The sequence below is a fragment of the Lingula anatina genome, chromosome 1, assembly GCF_051362555.1.
Source record: "Lingula anatina isolate TDL-2025a chromosome 1, LinAna3.0, whole genome shotgun sequence".
Taxonomy (NCBI): Eukaryota; Metazoa; Brachiopoda; class Lingulata; order Lingulida; family Lingulidae; genus Lingula; species Lingula anatina.
This window is the reverse complement of record NC_141767.1, coordinates 12,701,887-12,718,115: the sequence shown is the minus strand read 5'-3', so window position 1 is coordinate 12,718,115 and position 16,229 is coordinate 12,701,887. Positions and strand designations below refer to the sequence as shown.

The following is a 16,229-nucleotide window of genomic DNA, read 5'->3' as shown; positions in this document are numbered from 1 at the left end:
CAAAAAGTTTTGTTTTTTTCAATCTCACCCCAGGAAATAGCTCTTTAAAAACAGAGTTGAAACAGTATCTACCAAATGTCCTTCATGAAATTCCTGTTCAAGCATGTTCTTAGCCTTGCATCACATTGTTACAATAAACACTTGCTCCTTTAGGTTTTCTGAATAGAAATTAAAGTTGACAACATGAACAAAGGTTATAAAAACAACTGCAACTATGTCAAGACGCCATGTGTAGCTACATCTTCTTGATTAAAAATACTGCTTTTGTTGTGCACATCATCCTGTGCCATCTTTTTTATAATGCTGCCACTGACAAACAACAAAAACATGACTTTTAACCAGCATTCCTCATGTAACTTTCAAGATACATTTTACTGAGAAGTGGTCCAGGTTATGCTACAATAATTCATTTTAGGAACAGACCAATCCAATAAGGTTCAGTAAGAGTGTAATGAGTACTTTACTCAGACTACTCACAATATTTCCATATATGCACTTGCCAAATGTCTAAATAATAAAATTACACATGACATATGTATTTCCTAGTGCTAAGATACCAAAATGAAGTTCTATGGTAACTCAATTAATACCTTTCAACATGAACACCAGTCTGTTTGATTAATTAATTAATTAATCAAAGAAAAAATGTGAGAATCTGCTGCAAACACTGAAACAGTAATTGAGTTGTGCAGGACATAGAGCAAGCACAGTCCAGAGAAAATGTGTTTAATCAAATCAGGTCTCTAATTAAGCATTAAATTACTAGAGCAATACCTCCCTGGTGGCTAAAATGATGAAACTTGGAAAATAGGAGGCCAATCTATGACTTTGTTCATGTCAAAATAAGATCAACTATAAATATGTACTACATGGCTATAATTAATGTTTATCAGAATATTCCCACCTTATATAAAATGATTCATTCCAAACATATTTGCCTTGGTATGTTTTACATATATACAGAAAAGTTTGCCTTTTTTTGTCAATCTCAAAGTAAACTTACAACTTTTGTGTTTGCACATATTGCTACTATACAGCTAATATTAAGTAGTGTGCACATATGATTAGATTCTCACAATAAGTGTTTTCCAAGTACTTTTCAGGCACAATCACATGACAGTAAGCCTCCATTCACATGCTGGTACAGTCTTCCTTTCTTGATCTATCTTTTCTTATCAAGCTGATCTAAGGCCAAACATATCCATTTCTTTAATAGGACTCTAATGACCAGTGTAATGAGTGTCTGTGTATTGTTATGTAACCCACTAGGGGAGGGACACAACAGGTGTAACTGATATAGTACTCCACATTTTCCATAGTGTACACACATACACACACACACTCTGACACCATTCTGCCTGAGCCAAGAGTAGGTTTTTGTAAGCATAAGCCGTAAGGTAAAAGGTTCCAATTTGTTTTTACTACTTAAAGAATGTTTAGAGATTAGCTTTTAACCCCCATTCAACCCCAACTATAAAACATAATAAGGCTATGTTACATAGGGTTATAAACCTTAAACCCCAATAACGTCTGTCAGGGAAAGTCTTATAAACATATCAAGCTTGATAAATACCTTTCCATACTAACAATGAAATTATCATGTCTAAGCTATATGAACAATCTGAACCATTAGGTTAACAAAAATCTTATCAGTTTAAGTAGCTCAAACATTCCTACACCTGAGACATTACTGATCAACACACATGTTGATGGACAAACTGTTCATGGCTCAAAATAGTACAATACCATCCTTACTTTTTTTACTCCCATATTATTAATAAAAGTAACCACTGTTTTTCTTGCTTCATTAAAATGGACACACACACACACAAAAGCAGTGGGTTTATAGAAACTTGCTGACAATCAGTGCCCTAGAGCAGTCATAACAATGAGATTACACCAGTCAGTAATATGATGGACAGGGTGTAACTGAATTATACTCTCCATATAATTTTAACACTTAAATTTGAATATAATGAACTATAAGGCTAATGTCTGACTAGAAATACTGAACTATGTATAAAAGGTATTAGTTTTTCAAAATCAATCCAAAGTAAAAGTTTTTAAATTGTAAAAATTTGGACAGCAAATAAGTGACTGATTACTTCATTTTCAATATCTATTTCAATTGCTTATAGGTGAAAGTAAATAAGAAGCAATTCATCATGTCCATTTCTTTGACTTTGAGGTTTAGTTACTCTTGGAGCACAAAGAGAAAGTTTTCTTAGCTTTAGGCACCGGAATACAACTACAGCCTAGCATAAAAAGCCAATGATTTCCCTTTGTGTTTGTGTGCTCAACTAAGAAAAGTAGCACCGAAATACAAAAGGGGGTATTGATTCTTAATACACTTATCACAGCATAGTAGAAGCCCCATTTTGGAAAAATTGGCAAAGTAAATGAATGATTAATGTTGGCAAATAATTACAAGAATACAAATGAGGTGCCCATATCCAATAAATTATACAGATATAATACAAATCAGCTGATCCTAAATCATTTACCACTCTTTACCTCTCTTAAGAAATTCTCAATGAATCTATATTTAGGCATCACTTGTTTTCCACCAAGCACCCTTGAGTAACTTCCTTAAATTTCAATACTGTGCAAATCTGTGACACACACACACACACACACACACTTGCACACTCCTCACTTTACTATAAGTCCTAAATTAGTCTTTTCCTTCCCTCCCCCACCTCTTCTAGAAATGAGGGCCACATGTTCAGAATGCTGCTGCAACCTGCCATCACTATAAAGCATATCTTCCAAGCCATGCTCAGATAATATACAATGCTGCCAAGATGTTTTTAGAGAAAATCAAAGATATCTAATGAAAGAGTAGTTCAAGAACCATCTGTTTTCATAATAAGCTTTCTCATTCATTCAAGACAAAAAAGGACAGAACTTCACCTAATATATATCACTTAAACATTTTCCATGTAACCATAATTAGTGAAAAAAATTGACAAAAAATACTTTTCAGAAAGCCCATAAAACGGGTTTGAATCCTTTGGGCAGAAACTTAAGCTGCAAGTAACCAAAATACAGAAAACCACCATGAACCAAGGGGGAAAAGTTCAGCCTTAATTAAAAACCTCTAAATATAAAGCACAGAGTCATTTCATTCATGATTAAAACAGCAGCTCTAGCCTTAATACTCCATCTTGATTAAGAAATTGCCCACACACTGTGAAATACTCGGCACACGCATTTGTCAGGTGATTAATTAAAACAACCTCTCTAACCAATCCCTTTTCATTATTCTAATGGCCTAAGTGTGTCCTCTGCCACACTATCAGCTATTGACCGTGGGCAGTTCTTCCTTTTCAGTGTTCAATAGTTTTAATCTACTAACACACTTATGTCAAGACATGTGAGGCTATTGAACTAGAAAAGTGCTCAGCTGGAAATTTTTACATTTCCGGAATGTTTTGGTGATTTCTGTGCTTCCGCTCCATGGTTTCTGTCCACACCAAGCCCATGTTTTGATCTTGATACTCTGCCACTCTTGTGTTTAATGTGCAGAAAATGAGTATAGATTTTGGCAAATACACAGGACACAAAACATATACTGAAAGAAAGTGTAGAGTAGATAAAAGGTATGCTCCTGTCCAGTTTCTATTCCAAATAGTATGAACCTCAACTTCTGCTTTGGGCAATAAAACAAACCTGTTGAAGCATCATGAACTAAACTTATTCTACTCCATTAAAGCTTTTAACACAAACACTAAACATCATAAAATATAACTTTAACTGTAAACAATATCTCTTGGTTGATTTTTTGAAGAGAAATTTCTAAATGTCCAGCAATGCCCTTATTTCAAGACAACTGTACTCAAATTATGAAACACATATCATCTAAGGTGATCTTTTCTCTGGGGCAATCTTCTCACCTTTCATACATAAAAACACATAGCCTAAACTGATTGTTTTCATTAGGCTGTTTAACTTGATTTCAACCAAAAATGGCCTGTCACCCAATCCCCATTTGTAAAAACCACCTTTGCCGCCCTTGCCTGAAGCCTCAAAACAACAAAATAAAGCAAGGGAAGGAAGGTAACTGTACTGGAGACAAAAGCTGCTCTGACAAGACATAGTAAAAGGCTGAATGACTGTATCTTGGAGACCATAAAATGACTTCATTTCAGCTTTTAAGAAAGAAGAAAGATTGCCATCATCCCCTATCAACAATGACTTAGCTTCAAGTATGATAAAGGAAATTACATGTTATATAAACAATTGGTCAAATAAAGGACACTGAAGCTAAACATCCCATATAATTCAACATGTTCAATAACTTCAACTCAAGGAATACACTTTACCTTAGTTCTTCCTTGTGATGAGTATCACTTTTTTTAAAAAAATAGCAGCAAAATGTACAGAAGCATGCTTTTGCTCTGCTAACATCTTTCAAGGTGCACATATATTTTTATACAGCCTAATCTCAATACAAACACACTTCTCCAGCACTAACCTTTTTAATGCGCACATTATTTTTCTCCCAAGTCCACAGCATTACACTCATGATCATAGCGCAGCAGGCAAGGGACACTTGTTAGAATATATCTAATCCACCTATGCCTTTCTAGTCATACTTGTAGTACTGGTAGTATAAAGAAGAAGTATGTGTATAAATCCCCTTAAACAATCCTATGGCGCAATTCCTAGATGGTACTGATTTTCCTAGTGTTGACTATAAACAACAATACACGTTATTACAATAATATTCCACAGGCATTGGTCACAGTGCTGATATTTCCCATGGCTCTATTCCCAGGTGGTGGATATAGGTAGGTGGCTCTAACTGGTGGGGTCTGAGAAACAATGAAATATATCCGAACAGTCCTGGGAGTAGGTTTTCTACGTAATAACAATATCTTCACAGCACATCAGCTTTAGCTCCAGAGGCCCAGCAGTCAGCTCTGTGCTGTAATCAAGTCCAGCACGGAGGCTCATGACCACCATGCTGAGGCAAACTAAAAATAAAAACACACTTTTCCTCTTTTCACAGTTAGTCTTGTCGTGGCTTTCATCATGTGCGTGTGCATGTGTGTGTGGAAAACTCTTACAGAGTGCTTTCCTCTATAATAATCTTGCTGGGCAGTTTTCCCTTGCCAAGAAGATGTGGTGTTCTTTAACACAATTTTCCTGTGTACACATCCCCAGGATGGGATAGGATTAATAAATGTTCCATATTGGACACTTCTATAGGCAGGTCCCCATCAATGAAATTGATCTTGCACTGTAGTCCGTGAATAGCAACAGCCCTCCCTCTAGGCCTCTCTCAATGTTCTTTATGGATCTTTATGGTAATACTGGAGGTGGGGCTTCATGATCATGACATCCAATAGTGTTCTGCTATGATCTTCAAATAAACACCAACATTAACTGTATGTTTTTCTTGATTTACTACACTGAGCTCCCACCCCTTTTGATGGCAGTTAAAGAACATTCAAAATTCCTATCCAAAATATTTTCCTGTCCTCTCTCTGGCTGCTATTTGCTCTCTTCACATGTGTAGCCGTATCCATAAACTTACTGCCTTGCTGTACCAAACATAATGCAAAGTTCACTTAGTTCACACTTTTTAGTATGTATGCCCTGCACTCAATTTTGATCAAATGTCTCCCTATAGATCTTGGGTCCCAAAGGGGTTTGGAATGATTAAAATTCCTGATAGCAATTCTTATAAGCCAATGACAGTCCTGCTGGTAAAACTATGTAAGTGATACCAGAGAGTGCTGAATGCTCCGTCAGCTCTCCACCACTCCTGTCTGTTTCATTAAAGAACAATGCAGCTGACACATCGACCAAGAAAGAAAAAAAAACAGTTCCGTCAAAAACTTTCAAATGTACCTGCCATCTGGATACCATTTGGTTCACCTCAGCTAGAAAGTTCTAAGAGCTAACCCTTTGGAAAATTAATTCGAAAAAGGTCTAATGTCCAGATTTTTCAACTGACAAGACTCTTCAATAAAACCATAAATTAAATTCATAAAACTGACTGGTCACACTTGTTCCACTTGCACCTACAGTGCTGCCACCAAGTGGGTAACAAGCAAACACCACAATGTTCATGCTAGTGCATTCTGCCTGGTGAATTATGATACTAATGAAACTGTATCAGTGGATCTTGGTCAAAAGCCTGCTGGATTCTACACATGCCAAGTTAAACTGATGATTCCTGTGATACTGTCATCTCTTAGCTAATTAGTTTTTCTCCCCAGAAGTTTCTTGGCCATCACCTGTCAAATATTTAACACTTGGGAGAGATACCAATGAATTCAACATCAGGTTAGCTTAACAGTGTATCATACTATAATATAATTGCACTGCCACTGCTGCAATCATACCGTAACAATACACTACACAGTGGTAGCAATTGATATATAGGTTGTGGTCAAAGGTGGTACATGAAAAAAATGAATTTCCTGAATTATATCTGAATAGGATGGAGGGTTTATCATGAAACTTAACATAATATCACATGAATATTTTTACTTCTTACTTTCAATATTGACACTATTTTCATGTAAACAAATATGCACATCTCTTGTTCTACCTTTTATTATATACATTCACTCAGTCTTATACTATTAAATCATGTGTGTCGCCTCAATCAATTGTGGGCATAAATTTTGTAGGAGACAAATAGGAAACATAAAACCTGGAAAGAGAGTAAGCTTATCATCAGACTGAATGTCAACACGTCTCCAATCCTGCACACAGACGGCATCCATTGACCATATCATTGCCCCCTCATTACCTACCACCACTAGTGGCAGCCATTGGTAATGATCCACAACAGCAAAGAGTATCAAATTGAGACCAATTATTACAAACGTCAGTCTGTCCCTTGTCTAAATAAATGAAAAGGTCCCCTATATGTGACCTCTGGTGAGTCAATCAAACGCAATCTGAAACCTCAAAACACTCCTGGCTGTAGGAAATATTAAGTGGCGTTACCTTAACTGTAAACTGTGGTCAACTTTAGAGACCACGAACACATAACATTGTCACGCCACTGTAATGGACACTGCAAGCAGTCATAAAATGTCTCAAGACTGATGACAAGCTATTAAGTTTTAGTGCTCAAGTACTTTCCCAGCTGCTATACTACAGTTCTTTCAAAAATTTGTTTTCTTTGGCCTTACAATCATTCTATGATCTATTTCACATTTAAAGGATGACTTTCAATAGACAACATAAATTAGCCTTCCTCTTTGTGTTTGATTATCTTTTTCACATATAATTAGAGGAATTTACATTATTATCTGGAAAATAGAAAATAGAATTTTTTTTCCCTTCGCCTTAACAATTATTCTATAATCTATTTCACATTTAAAGATTGACTTTCAATAGATTACGTAAATTAGTCTTGCTCTTTATGCTTAATTATCCTCTACACAAATAATTAGAGGAACTTACATTATTATCTGAAAAATAACCTCTTGGACTTATTTAAGGACTTATTTACCTTTAATAAAAAAAATGTGATAATTGAAAACTAGGTTTTCCCAAAAACATTCTTGGTCTTCCTTGTTGAACATTTTAAACATTTCAGTAAAAAGTGTGGCCTAAGCCATGCCAGTGGTGAACATCCTACATAATCTGAGGCTGGAGCAACTGACATTTTCACAGTGAAAAGGTAAACCTGCAGACCTTCTCTCCTGAAAATCCAATAATGAGTTTCCCTGAAACATACACAATGCTAAGCTTGGGGATTGCATCCTCTTGGAGAGTAATAGTATGGATTTCAAATTGGAAAGTGTTTGAAATGATATCCCACAGTAAAATTTTGTACAACGCAAATTTTTCATTAGTTAAGTACTAAAACTTTTATCATTCTTTTCAGAAATCTCCTAAAATCCCATTTGAACTTAATGTGGGTACAGCCTGTGTCTACTGGCTCTCTGAAATTTCCTAATTATTCACCTTATAATTTTTAAAAGAGTGCTTTGTAACTGATTGTCTTCTTATTAATCTGACTTACATACTATGATTCTCTACTGCTTTATGCATTGTTATTATTTTTTTTTTCACAAAGTTTTATTAGATTACAAATAAGTGCATAAAAATGCAAAAGCACTGAGAATAATGAGAATGCTTTATCATAATGATACTTTAGAGCAAGTCGTATTTCTATCCGATCTGGATGTTTTTTTCCCAAAAATGAGTGAGGATTAAGATTTAGCATTAACATTTTAAAGTTTAAAGGTAATGTAAAAGCAGATAAATGAAAAATTTTCAAGTCGCCCAGCTTTGCCCCACTATATGCATTGCTTAATTCTTCCATAAATAGTACATCTTATAATATAAGAAATAGTTGGCCTTATTCTGAAACACTGCTGAATGTGAACATTCTGCAAATGAAGTGAAGTGTTTTGTTCAACAAACATAGATCTTCAACTTTACTTGACTCACATTTTCTTTCAGAAATGGACCTCAAGTATTAGAATAATAGTTGCACTTTTATTTGGTTTTAAGTAAATTTCACTTAAGTTGTTTAGAGTAATAGGTGTACTTTTTTCACGTTTAAGCATAATTGTCACAAAGGTTGTTAAAATGAGAGGTTTTCTTTACCATTAATCTTACACTTAACCATCACGATACTTGGTCATTGACGATACTTGGTCATTGACATATTTTCAAGTACCAACCAAGGTGCTCATCATAATAGGTGTGTGTTTGCAGTCTTAATGTCAATTCACCTGGATCATCCTGCAGAGCATTTCTGTTAGGCTCTTGGTTATTCCATTGTGACCCAGCACATTGTGCTGGCCCAAATATGACTATCCTTCATTCAAACACACTTCGCTGATATCAGAATCTGTGAAATGTAATGCACTCAACCTATAGTAAAGTTTATCTATATGAATGCACTAAACTTGTTGCAGAACAGAAACGATTCATGCTTATTTGGTCTTCTCCACCAAAGACTGTTCTCAGAGATTAGGATTATCTCAGAAGAATAAATTCAAGACCACTTCAGTCCAATGGACATGAAGAGTTTTCCTCAAGAGTAAGAACACTATAGTGTCACTGCTCGGTCATTTGTGAACCAAAGATACTTTCAAGGAGATTGATTGTGGCTGTTCTTACATACGTTGAAGACAGGCAAACAATTCATCTAATCTGTGCCAGACTAGTTTATAAAATATCCATACTTTGTGTCACCTATTGTATTTAAAGTTTCCATTATTTATTCAAAAGCAAAAATGATAAAATTCAAATTCCAATAAAAAGCTGCATGAATAGGACCACAGAGACACACTTCACCAGAAACCTGATCATAAATGAAGGATGTTTCCTCAGCTTCAGGTGTGTGTCAAATTCAGCTGCTCTTTGAGGTAATCTGGGTCGTCTTACTGTGTTGATTGTTTGCTTTCAAAACTTGCCTCAGACAAATGCAATTAGTGATGATCACAGCCACTGAGTGAACAGATCAGGCAAAGAAGAAAAATTTGACCACACTGCATGACAGGTATGTACAGAACAAGTGTACAACAATTTAATGCTACATGATGCATTGTGTACAGGCATTAGAAACAGGTGACACTATTATTTGATTTTCTGAAAAAAAAGCCATTTATCTTTAAATAAGCTTTTTGGATTTTAATAATATAAAGATATATCCCTTTCTATACATTGGCAATATTGGTTTCTTATTCCTCTTGGTCATATTTAATGTACCATTTTCAGGCCTGTAGCCAGCAATTTCAAAAGGAGGGGTTCTTTTTCAGAAAAAGTGGACCTTTTACTGCAAAATCTTTGTGTACCTAGATAAAATTTATTCAGAATCCCCTGAACCCCCCCCCCCCTGGTGAGGGGCCTCATTTTGAAAGATCCTTTTTCTTGCTTGCTATAACCTGAACCTCACATGTTGAGTCTTAGAGAAAGACATCAGTTTTTATAGTATCATGATAAACCACTGCTAATTGAGAGGTGTAAAAGACACCCAAGATGTCCAGATTGAACACAATTTTAGTAATAAAAGGAGAAAGAAAGGAAAACATCCCACATTACACTCTACGGGGCACAGTCACACTTTTGTGTAACAGGTGTGTATAGAAGATTTTATCAACAGATTGAAAAGCATCCTTTTTCATGTCAAAAAAAATTTAGTTAATTCAATTGTGAATCACAGCGTTGACAAACTCACTGCTTTTCAGTACATAGAAGAAGACCAATCTCAAAGAGATGGCAATTTTGACATTTCTCCCCTATTATATTCCCTCCCAATCTCTTTTTAACTTTGGGTAACTCATTGTGATGCCAGAATTGTGTAGCACAAGTGGATATTTTAATGGGGACTAAGGAACACCCATGCTTAAATAATTACAAAACTAGAGGATCAGAGAGGCGATACCGCCTCCGAATATTGTACCACCAGCTGGAGCAAGCGCATTCGTATAGACCCCCACATACACAAAATAAGGGACACAGCCACCAGTTTTGTGCTTGACAAGCTGTAAAAATGCAATCAACAAGAATTTTTAAACTATTGCAAAAAATATATATGGTACAATCAAATTTAAGTTCTTCGTAAGGTAGGTCAAGGGTCAATTTCAAGGTCACAGTAAATTGCCAGTATATGACTTCCTATTCAAGTTCAAGAGTAACTATGGACCTATCTCTGTCAAGTTTGAAGTTAAAAGAGAAAGAAATTAGCAGAGTTCAGTTCATGATAAAAAGTAGGTCAAAGGTCAATTTCAAGGTCACATTTAGATTGCCAGTATATGACTTCCTATTCAAGTTCAATAGTAACTATGGACCTATCTCTGCCAGTTTTGGAGATAAAAGGGAAGAAAATTTTGCAAAGTTCAGTTTATGGTGAAAAGTAGGACAAAGGTCAATTTTAATGTCACATTTATAATGCCAGTATATGACTTCCTATTCAACTTCAATAGTAACTACGGACCTATCTCAGCCAGTTTTGGAGATAAAAGGAAAGCAAAATTTGCAAAATTCAGTTTATGGTGTAAAGTAGGTCAAAGGTCAATTTTAAGGTCACATTTAGATTGCCAGTATATGACTTCCTTTTCAAGTTCAATAGTAACTATGGACCTATTTCTGCCAGTTTTGGAGATAAAAGGAAAGCAAAATTTGCAAAGTTCAGTTCATGGTGAAAAGTAGGTCAGAGGTCAATTTCAAGGTCACATTTAGATTGCCAGTATATGACTTCCTATTCAAGTTCAATAGTAACTATGGACCTATCTCAGCCAGTTTTGGAGATAAAAGGGAAGCAAAATTTGCAAAATTCAGTTCATGGTGAAAAGTAGGTCAAAGGTCAATTTCAAGGTCACATTTAGATTGCCAGTATATGACTTCCTATTCAAGTTCAATAGTAACTATGGACCTATCTCTGCCAGTTTTGGAGATAAAAGGGAAGCAAAATTTGCAAAGTTCAGTTTATGGTGAAAAGTAGGTCAAAGGTCAATTTTGAGGTCACATTTAGATTGCCAGTATATGACTTCCTATTCAAGTTCAATAGTAACTACGGCCCTATCTCAGCCAGTTTTGGAGATAAAAGGAAAGCAAAATTTGCAAAATTCAGTTCATGGTGTAAAGTAGGTCAAAGGTCAATTTTAAGGTCCTATTTAGATTGCCAGTATATGACTTCCTATTCAAGTTCAATAGTAACTACGGACCTATCTCAGCCAGTTTTGGAGATAAAAGGAAAGCAAAATTTGCAAAATTCAGTTCATGGTGTAAAGTAGGTCAAAGGTCAATTTTAAGGTCACATTTAGATTGCCAGTATATGACTTCCTATTCAAGTTCAATAGTAGCTATGGACCTATCTCTGCCAGTTTTGGAGATAAAAGGGAAGCAAATTTTGCAAAGTTCAGTTTATGGTGAAAAGTAGGTCAAAGGTCAATTTTAAGGTCACATTTAGATTGCCAGTATATGACTTCCTATTCAAGTTCAATAGTAACTATGGACCTATCTCTGCCAGTTTTGGAGATAAAAGGGAAGAAAATTTTGCAAAGTTCAGTTCATGGTGAAAAGTAGGTCAAAGGTCACTTTCAAGGTCATAGTAAGATTGCCAGTATATGACTTCCTATTCAACTTCAATAGTAACTATGGACCTATCTCTGCCAGTTTTGGAGATAAAAGGGAAGAAAAATTTGCAAAGTTCAGTTCATGGTGAAAAGTAGGTCAAAGGTCACTTTCAAGGTCATAGTAAGATTGCCAGTATATGACTTCCTATTCAACTTCAATAGTAACTATGGACCTATCTCTGCCAGTTTTGGAGATAAAAGGGAAGAAAAATTTGCAAAGTTCAGTTCATGGTGAAAAGTAGGTCAAAGGTCACTTTCAAGGTCATAGTAAGATTGCCAGTATATGACTTCCTATTCAACTTCAATAGTAACTATGGACCTATCTCTGCCAGTTTTGGAGATATAAGGGACTAAATGTTATAATTTTGGAGTTACCATAATGTGCCTTAAATTTCGTACAGAAAAAATTAATTAAAATAAAGAAAATGTCATTTTGGTCAAAATTCTTGAAATAGGAGGTGCTCTGAAGTTTCAGAAGTTCAAATTTGATGAAATAATGTCATTTTTGAACACAAGTTGTCTGCTTTGCCAAGCCTTATGTTTTATTTTTCCAGAGTTCAAAATTTATTATCCATTACCGTACTGCACATTTTGCTTTTACCACCAATATGTACTTTTTGATACAGCGTAACTCGAAAACCGTATGGAATACAAAAAAACCGAGACCACCTCCAGTGTTGGGCTTTACATGCTCTACAAAATGCAAAAAAGAATGGGTCTCTAGCATTAACGGTTCCCGAATTAGAGACAGTTTTCAGTTTCGGTATCTTATGGCCGCTACTCCCGTGAAAATGCACCGATTGACCCCAAATTCATGGAGATGAAAGATGACCTGAAGGGTAACACCTTCCAATAATATTATTGGTTAAGTCTGTGTGGTGTCTGAATAACAGGGCAAATAATTTTTTTTTCGTAAAAAATTTCATTTTTTTGAAAATTTTGGCCCATTTGACCTTGAAGTAAAGGTCAAAGGTCAAATCCAAGGGTATATTTGAAATCTACACATATGACTTTTGGAAAGCCGTCCATAGAAATTTTTCCCATAACTCCTTCCGTAGGGTAGATAATTAGCATTTAATTTTGCCATTTTTAGACAAGGGTGCATTGCAATGAGTGCCACACCCAAACCCCAATACCGACAAAGCCCAAATTTTACGTGGAACGAGTTGAGATTATAGGTGACCTAAATCCATGAGATGGGTACGGGGGCCCTTACCGTCTAGGAGGAGAAGCGGTAACGGTAGCCGTCCGGCGGAGCCAACGGAGCCGGCGGAGCCGGCGGAGCCGGCGGAACGATCCGGACGGGACCGAAACCATGTGTACCGCCAGCGCTAACGCTGGTGGTACAATAATTCCAGACCCACTTGTTTCTGTTGTTTCTTGGACCTGTTCTATATCTCTCTGATTTCATATGCTAAGGTACACATAATCACAACCACCTGCAATAACCTACATAACACTGGGCTCTGGAAGGAATAATGGATACTTCTAATGGAAAATTCTGAAGCAAAATGTTGTTGCTATATCCTACTCCAGTCTAGGATCTGATCATTTTTATCAGATTTAGTAAATTTGCTACATTATTGGAAAGACATCACATATCCTTTTCAAGGTATTACAATGCACCAAAACATGTTATCACCAACTCTCTGATTTTGGAAGAGGGTACACGTCACATATTTGACCCAGTTTTGAGACAGCAAAAATTTGCAAAAAGATAAAATATTTCAACATTATAAAAATCTGCTTATTAAAATCAATTATCAAATCAGCTTAAGACTTTGGGAGAAAGGTTGGTATACATTAGAATGTTGTTTCCATGACCTAACTCCCCAGACAATCTTTTTAGAAGCATGTCCTACCTGTTAACAGTTTTGTGATTATCATATAAGCCTCTCTAATTCATACCATACAAATGCAAAATTCTAGGCCTTCTTAGGCTTCCTTGGGATAAAAGAGGAACTTAACATATGTCATGTTTTTAGCATTTCTCTTAACCCCAAATAACACATCCTATTTCAGTTCCTGAGCAGAATTGTGACATCAGGGTATGGCCAAGGCTGACATTTCCTTCTACGGTCTTCTTTGATACTTTTTATGAAGCTTGGTTTTCAATCAAAATTTATATATTTAAATCTACTTTGAGTGATATCCAAATTCATAAACATGTAGATTCAAGTTTTTTTGCCATCTATTAATTCCCTGTAATGCAAGTACTAGCACAATGCAGAGATTATACAAACTAATTACGATCCTATAAGATTATCACTGTGAATGAAGGAATTAATCGCTCATCTTGACTTCAGATTCAAGGCAATCCATTCTAGATAAAAATGATACTTCATCTAAAGCAGTGCTCAATATTACATGGGAGGGACTGCAATAAATCTTGAGAGCCACAATACACAGAGTAATCCCAGAGCTAGGACAAGACACTCTCTTCCTTTTTTTTATTATTTTACTAATAGATGGTTGCCTGGAGCTCAAATAAATGGAATCAATAATACCTTGTGTGTTCAGCCTTACATGTCCTCGTCCAGACGATTGGTAATGCAATAAATTACGCTATCAACGCTAATACACAGGGTTTCCGTTATGTGATCTGATTATGTCTTGACGGCAACCATATGCTTTCATTTCAACTTTCATTTCAACCATCTTTTTGTTTTGCTCACTGAATTCTCAAATATCAAAGATTTTTTCACATTATTCACACTGAAAATTATACTGCTTACTGCTTCATCTCCATCCTATACTATTACAGCAGGCAAAAACCTTTGGCATCAATCATCAAATGACATCAAAAAGAAAGACAACAATAGGACCTACTAAGCAAATTGTAACATGCTCTACAGAAGCAGTTATTCCACATTACTGTACAAATAATCATCTGGACTTTTTAATAGCCATCTGCTATCAAGGATGTCAACTGATCATTTGCGAACATTTTACTTGTTGCCTTTTTAGGAAAAAACATAAATTGCTAATCAAGCCAGTCAGTCCATCTTACTTCCAATACAATAAGTTTCCATTAAATACAATAAAAGTGTAATAAAGAGTTACAAGTGACATATGCACCTGTTAACAGATGTGCATTTTATTCAAACTTGTGATAGATGACATATTTTGTGTAGCATCCAATGATCTAACAAACCTACTCTCTTCTATCAATGCCATTAATTTTATCTATAATAATTTCCATCACAATATAACTGCTGTATGCTTCACTTCTTAATTTTCTTCTTCAAAGGCATTAGAATCATCATGCCTATCGCTAACGACAGAAAAAGAATAAAATTATAATACATTCTTTTCAATATGCAGCACTAAAATGGTAGTTTATTAAAAACAGAAAATAAAAATTACCATAGCTAGATGCTGTCCTTGCATGCGAAACACATGCACTGGGATCCCAGAGGTGGATGGAAGTTGTGGCGGAGATGTGGGTGGCAGCTGATGTGTGGAGGTGGAAGCAGAACTACTGGTCCCGTCTCCTGCTGCTTCAGCCATCACACACTAACACAACATAATGTACATCTTTTTAACTCCTATAATGCACCTTGGATGTTTCCAGATGAAAAGACAAGCACACACCCCCTTCACCCAGATCTAAAACAAGACCTGGGTAATGCTTCTAACCTGCACTAGGCTACTGTCGCAGTATTTTTTTTTTTCCTTTCCAGACACAGAGCGCATGAAGATTATGCCCGACAGTTCGTGCAGCATTAAAAACCTCTTGCCAGCACTTTGGTGATCAAGCCTTACAACTTGTATACTTCCCAGCCAACATCATGTCATTGAAGCTTATAATAAGGCATCAGTACTCCATTTACAGCTTACAGGCCGTTGTCCCTTCCGGTAAATATCAATACTGATCACTTTACCCCAGCATGACATACACCAAACTGCACAATAATCTGTTAATATCAAGTGTGGAGAGAGATGAAGACCTGTTTACATCACCAAACAATCTTGTCAGGTTTGAAATCCAAATTGAGGAAAGTCAATATACCTACTAGTCATGCTTAGCACGTGTACTGATAGAAAATCCATACATAATGCAAAATACAGCTTCAAAAGCCTAAGATCCCATCAGTCCTTGCATGGCACACATACGCATATACTAAACATTATTCAGTTTTCCTTCCCCCGTCCACCTAACAT

The 16,229-nt window shown here is 35.9% G+C and overlaps 1 protein-coding gene across 2 annotated transcripts in view; it reads right to left on the bottom strand.

Moving 5' to 3' along the window:
* The window catches only part of LOC106170586 (neuron navigator 2), a 167,818-nt gene that overhangs the window by 137,387 nt on the left and 14,202 nt on the right, over positions 1-16,229 (bottom strand). Inside the window, exon 1 of one of the 2 annotated variants that reach the window (XM_013550496.2) lies at positions 4,478-4,880. The exons of the other annotated variant lie outside the window; for it this stretch is intronic. Coding sequence (XP_013405950.2) covers positions 4,478-4,534 — 57 coding nt within the window. The 5' untranslated portion in view covers positions 4,535-4,880. Of the gene's footprint in view, positions 1-4,477; positions 4,881-16,229 lie in introns of those variants that run through there. 2 annotated transcript variants of the gene reach the window in all.